General features: G+C 38.4%; 1 protein-coding gene across 2 annotated transcripts in view; it reads left to right on the forward strand.

Moving 5' to 3' along the window:
* UNC13C (unc-13 homolog C) overlaps positions 1-17918 on the forward strand; it is a 533240-nt gene that overhangs the window by 25850 nt on the left and 489472 nt on the right. For both annotated transcript variants that reach the window (XM_045555386.1, XM_045555388.1), the window contains exon 2: positions 10344-13594. In XM_045555386.1, the coding sequence (XP_045411342.1) occupies positions 10603-13594 (2992 nt within the window). In that variant the 5' untranslated portion in view covers positions 10344-10602. The remainder of the gene's footprint in view (positions 1-10343; positions 13595-17918) is intronic.

Consider the following 17918-nt stretch of genomic DNA (forward strand, 5'->3'; position numbering starts at 1 on the left):
GAAAACTCCTTTCCCTTCCAGCCTACTAACATTTAGGTCAAGTTCTGTTTGTGGTTGAGCAGGTTAGTGATAGTTCATGACAGGTTTTGATAAATTTATTCCAATTTATTTATAAATTTATTATCTTTTTTTCCAGTGAAAAGTAATTGAATAGCTATTAAATATCAGTCACCCTGGTACATTCCATTAGGGAAAACAAACGCAAAAATGAGCGATTATATTACCCCATGTTGTATGCTATATTGCATGTAATGGAGTATAGTAAAAGTGTGTATATGCTTTGGAGATGGTATCTGTGATGATAGAATGAGCCAAACAGAGAGTGTGTATTAACTCCTGATGGGCCTTCAGGGAGACTTTTGCAGGGGACGTATTGCTTAACTTGGGTCTAAAGCTCAGCTTACAAAGACACTCTGGCTGTCTTCATGAGTTTTGACTTAAATAACATTTCGTCAGGTTAAGAGAGGTAGACATAAGGAAAACAATGGATAGTAATAAAACCAAATAATGTGCCCCAGCAAGAAATGATGTGTTCACTGTCATTACCACATCATCTCACGTATCCCACAAACACCTCCATGAAATAGATCGAATCACTTGTGGTTTATGCGAGAGGAAAATGAAATTTCTGCAGTCCCAATCCCAGATTCAGAAATGTTAAAATGTGAAAATATATATGTTTTAAAATCAGTAAAACACAGATAAAATTATTGTCATTAGTTTGTTATCTGTTCCTTTAGAGTATATAACATTTGAAAAGAAATAACACTTAACTGCATGTAACCTTATAGATTTTTATCTTGCGCACAAACTTTCAAAATTATTGTGATTCTTACTACACCTTGAAAAGCATATTGGACAACTTGGATTTGTCTAAATGAACACAGAGAGGGGATGTGTCACTGTGGGGCTTTCTTGGCTGCCCTGCAGTCAGGAAAGGACCAGGGATAGATGAAAGGTGTGCTCGAATGGGAATCTCATTACTTATCAATAAGAACTAGCATTTTTAGTGTTTCTGATGTTCTGGGTACCGTTCTAATTATTTAATCCTTACAGCAGCATGAGGAAGTTGGTACCATTATTATCACATTTGTCAGACAAGGAAACTGAGAAACAGAGGGTTAAACAGTTTGCTCAATGTGTACAACTGGTGCTTGGCAGAGCTGTGATTCAGAGCAGGCAGTTTGACTTAAGTCCCCCCCCCACGCCTTTCCCCCCCACAAAGTGATAAATGGTATATGTCAGAGCTCAGCTAAGCACCAAATGACATACAGCTCCTACTCATCAAGGGTGGAAATGCTCCTCAACTTAATTGATGTTATCCCACCTAAATAGTATTGTTTGATAACCACACAGAAATTGTTCAAATCCTAACTCTCTCACTTGACTAAGTCTTGAGGAAGTCACTCAGTATCTCTGAGTCTGTTTTTTTTCTTGCTTTTAAAATGAGAGTTATATTTTTTACCTTGTAGCATTGTTTTAAGGATACAGATTAATCCTTTTAACATACAGAAGACTGAGCAGACCCTTTCTATTAGGATGAAGAGAGCAATAAGTCCTTAGGAAGCATAGAGGATGGGTAATTTGTTTTAACAGGAATACAGGCCCCCTGCCTTGATACATGACACTCAGGTGGTAACGTGTCCAACTTGGTAGGACAGAAGATGTGGGAAACATTGAACTAGTGGCAACTTCTGCTCTAGGATGGTGGTGTTCCTTAATGGCCTTCCTTTATACAGCTTAACTCTAGTAAAAATTCTAACACATGTCAAAATTACTCATGGTTTACTTTCAGAAATTTCTTTTAATTTCAAAAGACTTTCCTATTCCAGAAAATTGCAGACATTAACTATAGAAAATTAAAGTAAAAGTGAAATTATTTAAGGATAGCATTAGATTGCCCTATCAAAGAATGTCGGGCACAGTAGGAAGATGCCAACCCTTGGATGTGATTGCTTTAGAGGAAAAGCAGCACAGCACAGCACACAGGAAAACAGGAATTCAGGGCAGAAGACCTGCGTATTTGTTCCAGCTCTGTTGTGTGAACTCAAAGTGTTTTGACCTTCCTAGGCTTCCTTTTCATGCTATGCACAATTTCACAATTTGAGAGGATCAGTGCTGTTGAAACTATATTCCCCAACACCTAGGATTCTGCAGAGGGATTATACTGGGTGCAATTTATATAGAAGCAGCAGGGTAAAGTGGGACTCTAGCCCTGCTCCCTTACCTCAACTTAAAGAGCTCTACTTTTTCAGTTATATTATTGATTTTCCACATCTGATTTTGTTGAAAAAAAGAAGGGGGGTGTTTCCGAGGATAAAAACAAAAATGAAAAACTCATAACGCAAAACTTGGCTCTTGAGTGATGTATTTCTAAGTTGCTCACCTGCAAACAGGTACCTATGCTCTGCTCTTTGTGCATATGATGGGAAGACATTGCAAAGATTGAAAAAGCCACAGCTCTCATCATCAAGGAGTGTGTAATTTAGCTGGAAACAGGGCCAGGCCACGCCAAGGTAGTGCTCACTAGCAATAATAGGCAAAGCTCACTCTAGGCTCTTCAGTCTTTCATTTCTGAACTATCCTCCAATCTCTCCCTTTTGGAGTGACTCTTCCCATTCCCAGGCTCCTTTCTGTTCTCTCTATTCTCCTCCTAGTTTTGAGGAGAATGTTATCACAAACCATTTATGTTAAAGTACAAAGTGTCTGATAAACCTTAAAATATAGGGACCTCTGGTGAGACTTACATTCTAACGAGGATCAAAATTTTGAACAAAAGGAATAAAACTCCAATAGTGAAAAGTAGTATAGATTCTTCTTGGGTGGGGGGAGTTCTTCAAACACACTACATCGGCGACAACCTATTTCCCTAAGATTGGCCCTCCTGGAATAGTAGTATAATATGGTGTTTACAAGAAAGGACACTAAAGCTAGTCAAATTGGGTTGCAATTCTACCTACATCACTTCCAAGCTGTGTGGCTTTGGGCTCTATACTTAGGCTTTCAGTTTCTTCATCTGTAAAATGGGGATTAATAACAGTACCTCCTGCAGAGATTACTATCAAACATTAATGTAGTAGTCTGTCCAAAGCATTCAAGACAGTGTCTGGCATAATAATAAAAAAATGGAAAAACATGTACCTTTGATAAGCAATCCAGAAGAATAATTAAGGACTAAATATCATGGTTCAGGGTATAAGGATTATAATAAAAGGAAAAGATGACCAAGCAGTTAAACTTTTTCAGAAAAGGTGAGTCTTGATTTATTATTTGAGTAATTAGGAAGATTTAGTGGAAAACATTCCAGGCAGAATTAAGAATAAAGAAACAATGAAAGTATAAGCTTAGTACATCCATGGAACCATGAAGTGGCCCAGAGTAGAGGGTATACAATCATCCATAGCGGGAAAATGAGAAGAAAAAAATGTTATTTAAAGAAAATTAGATGGAACTCAGTTCATAGCATGGTTTGGAATGGTGGAGAATATTACTTTAGGGGGCCCATAAGCTATTGTAGTATTCAGTGTCTAAAGTAAGGAGAATGTAAATTATTACAGCAAAAGGACTTTACAATCGGGAGACTTGGGCAACTACCTTAACATCTCTGAGACTCAGCATCCCTAAGCATCAACTGGAGATGGTGTCCTTACTGCATGACCAAGGAGATCCTATGAGATGACGCACACGTACTTTATAGATCATAAAGTGCATGGAAGCATTAGTATTGAATGCCATTGTTTACTCTTGAAATAGCAGCAATGGGTGTGAGTAAAGAATGCATGTGGGTTATAGCTGGATGAAGAAATTGACAAAATATCTGATTAGTTAGAATAAAGAGGATGCTTGAGTCATTTGGCCTTCATTCTTGGGGAAATGGTTCTGTTTAATCTTTTAAATGTGTTTGCTCAGGATAAAACCTTTTTTGTCTGCAAGAATCCTACTTTTTTATATCAAAATATTAAGAGGGTATGAATGTTTTTGTTACATGGATACACTGTGTAATGCTGAAGTCAGGGCTTCCAGTGTACCCATCACTAGGACAGTGTTCATTGCACTTCATTGTACCCGATAGGTATGTTTTTACCCTTCACCCCCCTCCCACTCCCCACCCTTCTTAATTTCCAGTGTCCTTTATGTCTCTTTGTGCCAGTGGGTGCCCATCGTTTAGCTCCCACTTATTAGTGAGAACATGTGGTGTTTGCTCAGGATAAACATTTTAATCATACTCTGATTTGATCATTTTTGTTGAAATATTTTAAAATATATTGATCTATAGTTTTTGCCTTAAATAGTTCCCCAAAACATCATTTCATGTGCTGTGGTTCAGCAATTTTCATTGTCAACAGTTATCCCTGGGACGGACCATCAGGCATGTTACATTTGTAGGCCTTTTACTCCTTAATATAAAAACGATGTATAAAACAGGTCCAAATCTTCATTGACCCAATCAAGACATTCTAGAAGATGCGTTTTAAAACTAGATTTTTAGTGTCAACTCATTTGCTCATCATCTGCCTTGTTCCAACCTGTTCCATCGCTACCTGCTCCCTCTGGCCAATCCCTGTGGCCCCTTACTGGCTGTTTGTGTCTGGCTTGCCCTTACATCCCCAGCTACTCTGCTTTTCTTCCATGCTGTGTTGAAAGCCTCTGTTTGTAAAGGTACTTGGTCAGCGTTCTGGCCATGGCTGCTTTCCGCTGACGGCGTCTTGCTCAGATGCACCTTTCCTGCACTTTGTCAGGCTTGCTCCCTCTCTGCCACAGCCGCTCTGCCTTCCCGCCTGATGGGAAGTCTCTTTGAGTCAGCTACTTTCCAAATCACCAGGAATTTACTGTTGAATGGATACATGGTTTACCAATATAAACCATGTAAATATATATCCCTCTTTTACTTAGTTTTGGAAGAATTTCTTTTCCATCAGCGACCATAATCTATAGCATAGGGGATTTCCTGATGAAGGGCTGGTGTGGTGGGAAGCAGAGGCTTTCTTGCTATGTTCTTGTGGGGAACTAATTATAATCCTACACAGTCTGGGGTGCTTACGGCAAACTCAATGCAAATGAAGGAGCAGTCAAGCATAAGCGTACTCTGTCAGTCTTAGATGAAGCAGATAATAGTAAATAGAAAGCCGGAAAGTCAGGTGGTAATCATGAGGTTTCCAGGCCAAAGGCAGGAATACAGGAGGAATACACGGGCTCAGAGTCAGAGCCCGTGGGACAAGCATCCTGCTGGAGTGCAGAGGGCAGGACTTGGAGAGGGGACCTGGGCTGTATAGTGACAGGTCCTTTCTCTTTGTCTTCTGTGTCATCTTGAAAGTTAACTCCTAAATGCCCAGCTCACCTACTTTACTGCATTTGATAAGGAAACTGAAATTGTTTCTTGATCTGAAAATGTTTTAATTCTGATAATGATTTAGCAGTAAATTGCTGACTTTTAAAGGTTCATTAGCTCCTTTAGCACACTAGGATGTGTAGTTTTATAGTCATGTTAAATAGTTCCCTTACCAAATGGATTTTTTGACATACTTCCAAAAAGTATTTTATTCCCCATTCAACACTCATATTAGTTTCAGGGTTTACACACTTTGGGTCCAAATCTGGGGCTCAGAGTCAAGGCTGTGTTGCTTGTTATTTGTGTGCTCCAAGGCATGTTTCCCAAAACTTCAAACCTCAGCTTCTTTATCTGGAAACTAATAATACTTATTTCATACAATTATTAATAGGAATGAAATGAGATGAATTTTTTAAAATTGCATATACAGTGCTTGGCACATAGTAAGACATCAAATGTTATTACTAAGCCTTGTCATAACAAAATAGTCTAGTGTTTTAATCTGTCTCAATGATCTTCTTCCCAAAACCTTAAGTCTTGTCCCTGAAGTTCATTACTGAAAATAATGTGTGGTCGTGTAATTAAAGTTAGCACAACTGGAGGGTAAGTGTGAGCTTTTGAATTCAACTAGTTGAGAATCAGATAATGATATGGTGATATCCTGGTCTCCATGCCACTCTCCAGCTACCCCTTACCCATACTAATTTTGTGATCTGACATATTTCCTTTTTTTAAAAAATTGATCTTCAGAGAAGAGAGTAGGTATGTGGGTTCGAATAGGGTGAGTTTAGGGACATGGGTCAGTTACCTCTGGTAATATTCACTCTACATATAAATGATCACTTTATAAACTGCAGGAGTAAGGACCAAGCTATCTTTTTGCTTTATTTAGCTGTGTGTTTTTTGGCCATATCTCTTTATCCTTTGAAATTCTTATTTCCTCATCCACATAATAGACAAAATAATGCCTCCTTCGAAGAGTTTCTCTGAGGATCACTGAGATAATTTAAGTTTCTGAAACAGGTGCTCATTAAATGTCAGCTTCCTTCTCTATCCCAGGCTCCTGTCTGAAGAAAATCCCACAGCTGGTAATTTGAACTCACCAACTCTTTCCCTAAGGCAGCTGTTGTCTTATGATGGGATTGTATTTCTCTCGCCTTCTCTCTCTCTCTCTCTCTCTCTCTCTCTCTCTCTCTCTCTCATACAGACATACACAGTAGGAAGTTGGTAACTGGGAAGATGAGATTTCAATATTAGGAAATTGTTGCAGAACATTGGAGATGGAAGGCATCTTCCCTTTCATTTCCAATGACTTCTTTAGCATGTTCTACCTGGCAGAATTCTTAGGTTGCCTCCCACTTCTACCTGCCTTCATTTTCCCATCAGACACTACCTGATTAATCTTCTGTAATTGCTTCTTGCACCTTTTCACTACCCTTCTCGGTGCTAAAGATAACTAATAGTTACTGGGCTTTGCTATCTCCTAGACACTGCTCTAAGAACTTTACATGTGTTAACTTATTTAAACCTTGCAACTATCCTATGAGGAGATACTATTTAGTAGAGAAGGTAAGTAACTTTCTTAAGATCATGCAGTTAGTATATCTCAGAGTTGAGATTCTAACGCAGGTAATCAGAACCAAGAGACCCTGCTGAAAATTAATAACCATTAGTGCCTCCTCATCAAATGGAACTTCTTGACCTAAATTTCAAAACTGTCTACATTCTGTTTCTATTTTTCCCACCATCTACTCCCCATCGTAGGCATTCCTAGGCATAGATGGCCAAGGGAGATGCTTCTCCATCTGTGAACATGACATGAATCTCTCTGGTGCTTGCCTTCTGCTCACACTGCTTCTGCTTGTTTAAGGCTGAGTGCAGCCAGTTCAGGTTTCTTGAAAGCTTTACTCTTTATTTATTAGTTTTAGGTTTATTATTTGTCAATTTATTGATTTATATATTCATTTATCCAATAAATACAAATCTATTATATATCAACTAATATGGATATTTAAAGTTAAATAGAATATGGTCCCTGCTTTGCAAGAGTTCACAGAGTGGAGAGGCAGACATATGAATAAAATACTTCACATAAATAATTACCGTATGAGTTACCGTAAGAAAGGGGCATTCAAGGTATTGTGGAAGCACAGAGGAGGGAGTGCTGTACTCTCAGGAGGTCAGACAAGCTGATGCTGATGCCTTGCTGGGTCTAAGATGTATAGATAGTCTGTAGGTTTTTATGTGGGTAGAGAGGGGAAAGAGAAGGGAATTAGAAGCAGAAGGAATAGCATGGAAAAAGGTACATTGGTGAGTGAGGCAAGATTACGGTAATCATGGAACTGCTACTACTTCTGCATGGCTGGGGTAGATGTGCTTGTGAGAGTGGGGAAACAAGACTGCTAAAATAGCATTTAAAGAAGAAGGATTTATATATATTTTTTAATGTCTGCACTTTGGACATTTAGGATATGAAATAAGGGTCAAATTAGCATTAGGAAGACCATGTAGGATGCAATTGTAACAGTCCAGCTGAGAAATTAGAGTTCAGAACTAAAGCATTACTTGTGGGATGAAGTATCTCAGGTATGGATATGGGATGGATTGTAGGGAATCTAGAATGACTCCCAGATATATGTCTTGGGTAAGTGGATAATTATGATGACATTGAGATTAGTAATTCAAGATTACTAGGTTCTGTATGGAGTTTAATTTTGAGTAACCACGTGGAGATATTTAGTAAACGGCTGAAAGGTGTGTGAATTCAGTAACAATTGAGTGCTTTTTATGTGTGCTGGGTTCAGGATGCTTAAAATTGGATAAGACATAGGTTTTACCCTTAAAGAAGACATAGTCCAATGGAGAGAGGCAGAAATGTATTGAAATACAGAAGAATTCTAATGACCTTTGAACTGGGCCATGGGAGAACATGACTAAGAGAGAGAAGAGCTCAGGATGGTTGGTGAAATTTCCATGGGACAAATGATTTTGGGATTTACATGTAATTTTTATAGATAGGGAGGGCTCCGTGTGAATGATACTCTAGTCAAAGACAATATAAAATGTATTGAGGTGTGAAAGAAGTTAGAGCCCTTAGTGAATAACAGGTCATTCTGTGTGGTTGGAATACAGAACAAGTGAATTCATATATGCAACTGTGGACACAACATTCTTGGGTTTGTGTTTGATGGGACAAGACTTCAATTCAAATTAAACTTTCCTGCTCAAATTTGTCCTTAACAAGTATTGCCTTGAACAATATCTCTGAACTAGTAATGCCAGGCAGGAGGTCTAGATATGAAAACATCAGAGATATTAACAGAATTGCTACTTTCATTTAAACAAAAAGCTGATGTTTGTTTCTAGGTTTGGAAGATCCAGGATTTTGGATTGAGTAATTAGTAGAACACTATATTCTATCAAAATTAGTTTTAAAATAATTTATTAATATCTACCCTACTTTTGCTTAACTTTCCAAAGTCTTTTCTTCACAAGGAGAGGTCGCATAGGGGTAAAATAAATACATTTTGAATATAACTCAGGAGTCAATTTCTTGATATTTTTATTAGTAGAAAACAGGTCCTGGTTTGTGATTGTGACTGAATGCCAAATTGTTTCAAAAAGAGAAATTATACTGTGACAGTTCATGAAAACAAAAAGACATGGGTTTCTTTAGAGTTAGTTCTTTTCTCTCCCTCTTTCCTCCTCCCTTCCTCATTTACACTCCCTGTCTCTTGTGAAGCTTGGCTCCTGGCCAGACCATGTATTCCCGAAGTCCCTGCAGAGCCTGATTGGAGTGATACTGGCAGATTTCCAAGTAGAGGGAGCTGATAGAGAGTCAACAAGGTCCTAAAACAATATGTAGTGTATGATGTATTCTTTAATGAATTAAATAGATTATTTACCCAAATATATACTGCAATACTAGCAAAGGCTTTCGACGGTTATTATCATTCTGGGACACATTTCAGTGATAAAATAATAAATTAAATTCAACAAAACTTTGAGTTCCTACCATATACAAGTCACTGTGCTAACAAATCAGTAAAATTAAATGTAATCTTTTTTTCTTCTTTTTTTTTTCCTTCGCATAACTCAAGAAAGTAGCCATCATAAATATTACTTACTTAGTTGTGTGGTCATTTGTATTGCAAAACATACAATCATAGAATGAACTCTACTTAACCAGTTCTTGATTATACATTCATTTTATCTGTGGCACCCTGTCATGGTCCTAAGCCCAAGGACGGATTTTCTGCTATTACCATAAGGCTACATTGGTTGATTAGAATGGTTCTGCTGACTCAAGCCACAGATTTTCAAAACTTGGTTGTATCATCATCTGCAGTTTCAAACATATTTTTCTATGTTGTATTTTTATTGTTGTTACAATACTTAATCTGATTTAACATTTAATTTTTTTCAACTCATGATATTCTGCTGACAAATTTGATGGCTACATAAGATCTGTTTTTTTAATGTTAATCATATGAAATATTTATTTACTTGGATTACTTTAATCATTATTTAAGAAATTCCCAGTCATTGAATATTTAAAGAAGTAAGAGATTATTTGAATAAGAAAAGGTCTTACATACATAGATAATATTAACTTGTTGAATTTTAAATACCTAGGGTGGGGAGAATATACTGAAATTTAAATCCCTGTGTTTATTTAAATAAATATGAATTTAGGAAGGAAAATAAAGTGGAAACATTATGAAATTAATACAGCTTTTTAAATTGCTTGTCATTTTAGTAGGTGTTTTCTAAATAATCATTACCATTTCAATTGTATCCACCCATAAGTGGTTTAGTAAAAATCATTATAAACATAGTCATTGGTACTGATTTCCTTTAACTAGTTGTTTTAAAAGTAAATTTGTTCTGAAGTTCAGATATTCCCCTGCCCTCTCTGCAAATTTTCACACCATATGTATCATGAATACTTTTTGAAATGCGATAAATCTAGAATCGAGTTCTGATATTTATTTTAACATTCCTTTCTTTTTAGATACTCCATGGAGTTATGTGGAAATGAGAGAGATTCACAAAACCCCTCCTCCAGGAGAGAATGTCTTTCATAGATGGAGCTTCGCTTCTGGTTTCCACAGGACAGTGACACGGTGGCAGAGCCATACCTGCCCTTCCTGCTATTTTCAGTGATTCACGGAATATCTGAACCGTGATGCTTGCCTGGGATTTTCAGATTTTCACCCCGACACCTGGTTTACTTCTTTGGGGCCGACAAAATCTTGCACTCATTACTCTCCATGGTGGCTAATTTCTTCAAAAGCTTGATTTTCCCTTACCTCCATAAGCTTTGCAAAGGAATGTTTACAAAGAAATTGGGAAATACCAACAAAAAAAAAGAGCATCGTCAGCAGAAAAAGGACCAAGACCTTCCTCCCGCTGGCCAGCCCAGACCCCCCACCATTTCTAACGCCTTGAAAAGCACCGTGAAGAAGATCGCGAAGTGTCCATCGGCTCGCAACTTACCCGGCGAGGACGACAAGGACAGCAAAGAGTTTTCCCTCTCGCCCACGTTCAGTTACCGTGTAGCTATTGCCAACGGCCTGCAGAAGAATACTAGCGCAACCGACGGCGATGATGAGGCTGTCCTCCAAGAGCTGTCTTCCGTGGAGAGTTCCTACTCGGGATCATTAAATGAACTAAGGAGCAGCGCAGAAAACCAGGCGCAGCCCGGCCCCACCATGCCCGTGAGACGCAACAGGAAGAGCTCCAGCAGCCTCGCCCCCTCCGAGGGGAGCTCCGACGGCGAGCGCACGCTCCACGGCTTAAAACTGGGAGCCTTAAGGAAACTGAGGAAATGGAAGAAGAGCCAAGAGTGCGTCTCCTCCGATTCAGAGCTGAGCACCATGAAGAAAACCTGGGGTATAAGAAGCAAGTCTTTGGACAGAACTGCCCGGAACCCAAAGACAAACGCCCTGGAGCCGGGGTTTAGTTCCTCGGGCTGTATCAGCCAGACTCATGACGTCATGGAAATGATCTTTAAGGAACTTCAGGGCATAAGTCAGATCGAGACGGAACTGTCCGAGCTACGAGGGCACGTCAATGCGCTCAAGCACTCCATCGATGAGATCTCCAGCAGCGTGGAGGTCGTGCAAAGTGAAATCGAACAGCTGCGCACAGGATTCGTGCAGTCCCGGAGGGAAACCAGAGACATCCACGACTACATTAAACACTTAGGGCACATGGGAAGCAAGGCAAGCCTGAGATTTTTAAATGTGCCTGAAGAAAGATTTGAATACGTCGAAAGTGTGGTGTACCAAATTCTCATAGATAAAATGGGTTTTTCGGATGTACCGAATGCTATTAAAATTGAATTTGCTCAGAGGATAGGACATCAGAGGGACTGCCCAAATGCAAAGCCTCGACCTATACTCGTGTACTTCGAAACCCCTCAGCAAAGGGATTCTGTCTTAAAAAAATCATATAAACTCAAAGGAACAGGCATTGGAATCTCAACAGATATTCTGACTCATGATATCAGAGAAAGGAAAGAGAAAGGGATACCCTCCTCACAGACATACGAGAGCATGGATATAAAAATTTCTACTCCAGAACCCAAAATCAAGAAGAACCATTGGCAGTCACCTGATGACAGTGACGGAGAGCTGGAATCTGACCTCAATAGAAACAGTTATGCTGTGCTTTCCAAGCCAGAGTTTCCAACAAAGGGAGGCACTTCCAAGCCAAGCTCAAAATCGCACAGTGCAAAATCCAAGAATAAAACAGCTAATAGCAACAGAATTTCAAATAAGTCAAATTATGATAAAACTTCCTCACAATTGCCAGAATCACATATCGTGGAAAAGCAAAGCACAGCCCATTATGCTGATGCAACACCTCTCTGGCATTCACAGAGTGATTTTTTCACTGCTAAACTTAGTCGTTCTGAGTCAGATTTTTCCAAATTGTGTCAGTCTTACTCAGAGGATTTTTCAGAAAATCAGTTTTTCATTAGAACTAATGGAAGCTCCCTCCTGTCATCTTCAGATCGGGAACTATGGCAGAGGAAACAGGAGGGCACACCCACCTTGTATGACAGTCCTCAGGACCAGCGTTTAAGTGGGAGTGTTCAGGGCATCCAAGGACACAGTGAAATTGAAAACACAGAAACTGTGGATAGTGGAATGAGTAATGGCATGGTATGTGCCTCTGGAGACCGAAGTCATTATAGTGATTCTCAGCTCTCTTTGCACGAGGATCTTTCTCCATGGAAGGAATGGAATCAAGAAGAGCAAGGAGCTGATATAGGCTTGGATTCTTGTACCCAGGAAGCTTTTGACTATGACACAAACAGTCTTTCAGACCAACACCTGGATGTTTATAATAAAGACCTAGAATACTTGAGAAAGTGCCACAGTGACATTCAGGATGACTCAGAGAGCTATGATTTAACCCAAGATGACAACTCATCTCCATGCCCTGGATTGGATAATGAACCACAAGGCCAGTGGGTTGGCCAATATGATTCTTATCAGGAATCTAATTCTAATGAGCTGTATCAAAATCAAAACCAGTTGTCCATCATATATCGAAGTCAAAGTGAATTGCAAAGTGATGATTCAGAGGACGCCCCACCCAAATCATGGCATAGTCGATTAAGCATTGACCTTTCTGATAAGACTTTCAGCTTCCCAAAATTCGGATCTACACTGCAGAGGGCTAAATCAGCCTTAGAAGTTGTATGGAACAAAAGCACACAGAGTCTCAGTGGGTATGAGGACAGTGGCTCTTCCTTAATGGGGAGATTTCGGACATTATCTCAATCAACTGCAAATGAATCAAGTACCACACTTGATTCTGATGTCTACACAGAGCCCTATTACTACAAAGCAGAGGATGAGGAGGATTATAGTGAACCAGTGGCTGATAATGAAACAGATTATGTTGAAGTGATGGAACAAGTCCTTGCTAAGCTGGAAAACAGGACTAGTATTACTGAAACAGATGAACAAATGCAGGAATATGATCACACTTTATACGAAACACCTTATGAAACCCCACAAGATGAGGGCTATGATGGGCAGGCAGATGATGTGGTTAGTGAATGTGGATTGGAACCCTTAACTGAAACATCAGCTGAAATAGAAATAAGAGAAGATGAAAACCAAAACATTCCTGAACAGCCAGTGGAAATCACAAAGCCAAAGAGGATTCGTCCCTCTTTCAAAGAAGCAGCTTTAAGGGCCTACAAAAAGCAAATGGCAGAGTTGGAAGAGAAGATCTTGGCTGGAGGTACTCATGTTTAAATGCTATATTATGAGCTAATTGTGTTTTTACATTGGGTGGGGTGCTTCTTTAGAGCATGTTCTGTGTTTACTTGGGAGAAAGTTTACTTGAAATTAATTTTCCTGTTTATTCTGAGAAGGATTTTAAGATTTAAAAGTCAAAACATATTTCAAATGGATCATATTATTATAAAATGACCCCAAACTTAACCCTTAACACTGCAGGTCAGATTTCTCTGCTAGGTTTAGGTACAAACCCCACTTCATATTAACTAGCTTTGTGGTGTCAGTTGTCAAAGGAAAGATGAGTGAAACCAAAGGTCATCTCTGTAAGTAGCAGCCTAAGGTCTACTTGGTTCCATTAAGTTTACAGGGATGGGGATAAAGATGTAGCTAATCTTAAATAATTTAGCAACATAGACTTTGAGACTTAACAGCTCCTTTTCTCATCAAATCTACAATTTGGGGCTTGCCCATAGGAAGAGTTGAGTCTGCACAGCCAACCCTAGCCAGTCCCATGGAGGACCACAGACTCCCTTATCACCTACTGATGCAGTGGCGGGAAAGCAATAGAGCCAAGACCCCATGCCTGAGTGGTCACAAGCTACCCTTTGAGAAGTTACCTTCTTATAGAGCGAAAGTATCTTCCCTATTATGGAATTGAGGAGGATACCTTTCTAACAATTTTACTTACTTTCCTGGGGGAACAATTTTGGTTCAGATACTTTTGAAAAGTAGCTGTTTATAAATATATACATTTGTTGACTTTTTATTTCTCAACCAAACTTCATCTGCACTTACCCCAATCCCTTACCATTTATTTTATTTGTATGCTAGTAACTTAATAGTTTGGGGATAGTTTGTTATAATTTCTATTTTAATCAGTTGAACACTATTAATATGTTCCCTGATTGTGGAATTGTCATAATTAACTAAACTATGACTCCACATAATATTTCATAAAGGTGTATATATATGTGTTCGAGTATTACTTGCTATTATCAAATAATAATATAATTTCTGCAGTCAGTAGCTGATTGTGGCTTCTTTGTCTTTACCAAAGCTGTGATCAGATACTCCTCCAAACTAGTAATTTTCTGATTGATATGAGTAGATTATTGAATAATCACAAATCTTTACTGTTAAACTATTTCAAGCCCTAAGACAATTAAAATAATTACTAGGGTTTGCTGCTCTAAAAATCAGTCCTTATAAAGCAATGAAGTCTATGTAATTTATTTAAAGAATAATGTAAATCGAGGGGATCTGGGTGCATTGGCTGTGATATTTTTTTATTTTTTATTTTCAGGGAAGGATAGTTCTCGACTATATTAAAAACTTATTTAAAAGTATAAAGTAGTCAAATGTTATGTAAATATAATTCATTTTGGAATAATGTCTATCTCATGTCAGAGTGATTTTTGAAAGTTAGATGTCCTTATTACTGAAATTCAGTTGATAATTTTTTGAGACACAGGACAGCAGTTCAGCATTGTATTTTATTTGCTTTTGACTCAGAGAAGTCTACTCAAAGGCAGATTAAGAGTAAACTGTGTGTGTGTGTGTGTGTGTTGTGATGTCATTGATAAATGTATTAATGCCAATTGGTTAAGGTATCTGTGTGAAATATTATCCAATATCATAAATAGGACAAGATCATAAATTTCAGAAAAATTCATCTACTTCAACTTTTTAAAAATTCCAAATTAGCAAGCCTCTGCAAAGTAAATTGTTACTGGTAATGGCCCTTCAAACAGCTAACAAACCTAGTCATCCAGTGGCACTTAACCTTGGAAAGCACACATGCACTTGGTGTTCCATATGCCACCCACTTAAGAATTCTAAAGCAGATAAAGCAATTTTGTGCCATATACCTGACATACAAGGTCTGGCTTCAGAGATTCAGACCCCTCTACCATATTGGAGCTTGCCTTATTGTTATCCTTTGAGCCAACCTTGAATGGAATCTGTTGGATATCGTCTGTCCCAGAGGAAATCAGCACCCACATCTTTAAGGTGTTCTCTGGTTGCTGAAAGGTACCAGATTGACTACTCAGGAGGCTGCAGTAGCCTAGATTTTAAAGGCCATCTCTGTTCCCCTTGGCGGCAGTCAGGCAGTTTTCCCCATCCTGTGCCACCAATATGCCTCAGAAGGAAGGGCAGCCAAAGAAGGACATTTTCCAGGCCCCTTCCCTGCTCAGAGCATCCCAGTGAAGTGCCAATTGTCATGATAGTTTTTGTGCCCATGGCCATCTGCTTACTGTGCTTTGGGCAGATGCCAACAGATTTTTCTCTCCTTGGCTACCTAGTTGTCGTTAGGTAGTAGTGCTGTCTTTTCTCCACCTGGCCAGATTGGACTGTAGAGCTCTTGCTGTAAAACTCTGTGTGATCCTGTTCCCCTGACATTGCTTTATGGAATTATAAGCTCATACATTTGAATTATTTATTTCAACCCTAGTCTTCTGGGTCCAGAAGGCAGGAAAACCCCAATGTTTATAGATGTGGATATTTGATGCTAGTGTTTCTAAGAACCTTCACCTTGAACAGCATATTCCAGTAGGAAAAGAGATCTTAGAGTGTGTGGAGTCAGCAACTTCCCCATGAGGTCAAATATTTCCATTTTTGCTGGGCCCTGCTGAGTGGTGCCATTTATGTAGTTGGCCTGAACCCCACATCATGACGGTGACTATCTGATCCCCCACCTCCAGGCCTGCACCACCCATCAACTGGACTTGACTATTATCTCTTCTAAATCCCCATATACCTGTCTTTTCTCGAAGTGGCTTCCACCTTATATTTATATGCATTTTCCAGCTTCTCTTCCAAAATGTAATCTAGAGGCAAAAAGCCTTATTTTTTTAATCCTTTTATTTGCACTGTACCCAGACCGGTGCTTTATACCCAGATGGCACTGAGTTAATATGTGTTTGATTAATGCTTGAATCAAGGGAGGCAGGATACTTAATAAAAAGCACAAGCTCAACGTCAAATCCAAATTCAAAATGTGGCCTTTAATTACTAAGACTATGACTTCATGTCTTGAGAGCTCCACCAATGGTTAGAGATAAAAGCTGTTACTCAGCATTACTATATATTAGGTATTTTCCAGGCAATTTACCTGTTTTCATTCTTCTTCCAATCACGCTATGAATTTGATTCCACTATTATTCCATTTTACAGGTGAGAAAACAGAGATGCTTAAAATTTATGTAACTTAATGTTGTTGAGCTAGTAAGTAGAGGATCCAGAATTAAATGGATAGTTATTTGGGTCGTTTAGACCAGCAACATGCTTACTCACTTCAGAGGTGGTTTTATTTAGGATTTAAGTTGGAAAAACATGATTGGAGACGGAGAACAAAGTCAACCATTAGGTTTAGTTTAACTGAGGAATTTTCATGAGAAACCAGTACAACTACGAAAGGCACTAAGTTTTCTGGCACACTGAGGTTTTGATATGAAATAGTTCGTTCTCGGTTTTTCTACTTCAAATCCTTTGTCCTTGTTATAAATCAAGGTTTGTAGAGTGTAATAAATATTGACTATAACAGCTGCTTGAAGGATGATGTATTTGAAGTCTGAGGGCACTTTTCCTGAAATTAAAGCTCGAAGTCAGTTTGAAGTAATTTTCCTAGCAGAAGAATAAAATTCTTGTTCTGACAGAGACTGTGATATTGGAAATTAGCATACTTACTAGTTTTTTTTTATCATGGTGTATATTTTGTTTTCTGTGGGTATAGACCTTTCTCAGAATATTTTGGCTCCCAAATAAGGATACGAAATTGTGAAGGTATTAAAAATTTCTTAAGTTGATATGTTAGAGCAGTGGTTTCCAATTTGGCTGGTAAAAATCATCTAGGGAGTTTTTATGTTCCTGTGGTTTTTTTTTTTTTTTTTGTTACCAATTATTGGGATACTTTCACTGAACATTGTGATTTGGTGGTCTGGTAATTAGGCCAAGGCTATGTGTTCAAAATTGTATGAGTTACTAATACAATATATGCTCTTCTAATAACCACCACCACACAAAAAAAATTAAAAAAATAATGAAACAAAATTTAAAGTGAAAAGTAAAATAGATAGCTCCTCCCACTCTTCAGAGAAAAATAATTAGTTCCAGACACTCTATATGCACAAATACATATACAACTCCTTTTTTCCCTTTAACATATTATTATACTGGCATGCATTCATGTTTTTCTGTACCTTGTTTTTTTATGAAATACATATTTGTAAGATGTTTTTCATGTTATTATCTACTGTATTCTTTTTAATGACATAAATATTACTACTATGTAGTTATTGCATAATTTATTGAATCAAGCCTCTACC

The sequence above is a fragment of the Lemur catta genome, chromosome 1, assembly GCF_020740605.2.
Source record: "Lemur catta isolate mLemCat1 chromosome 1, mLemCat1.pri, whole genome shotgun sequence".
Classification (NCBI taxonomy): Eukaryota; Metazoa; Chordata; class Mammalia; order Primates; family Lemuridae; genus Lemur; species Lemur catta.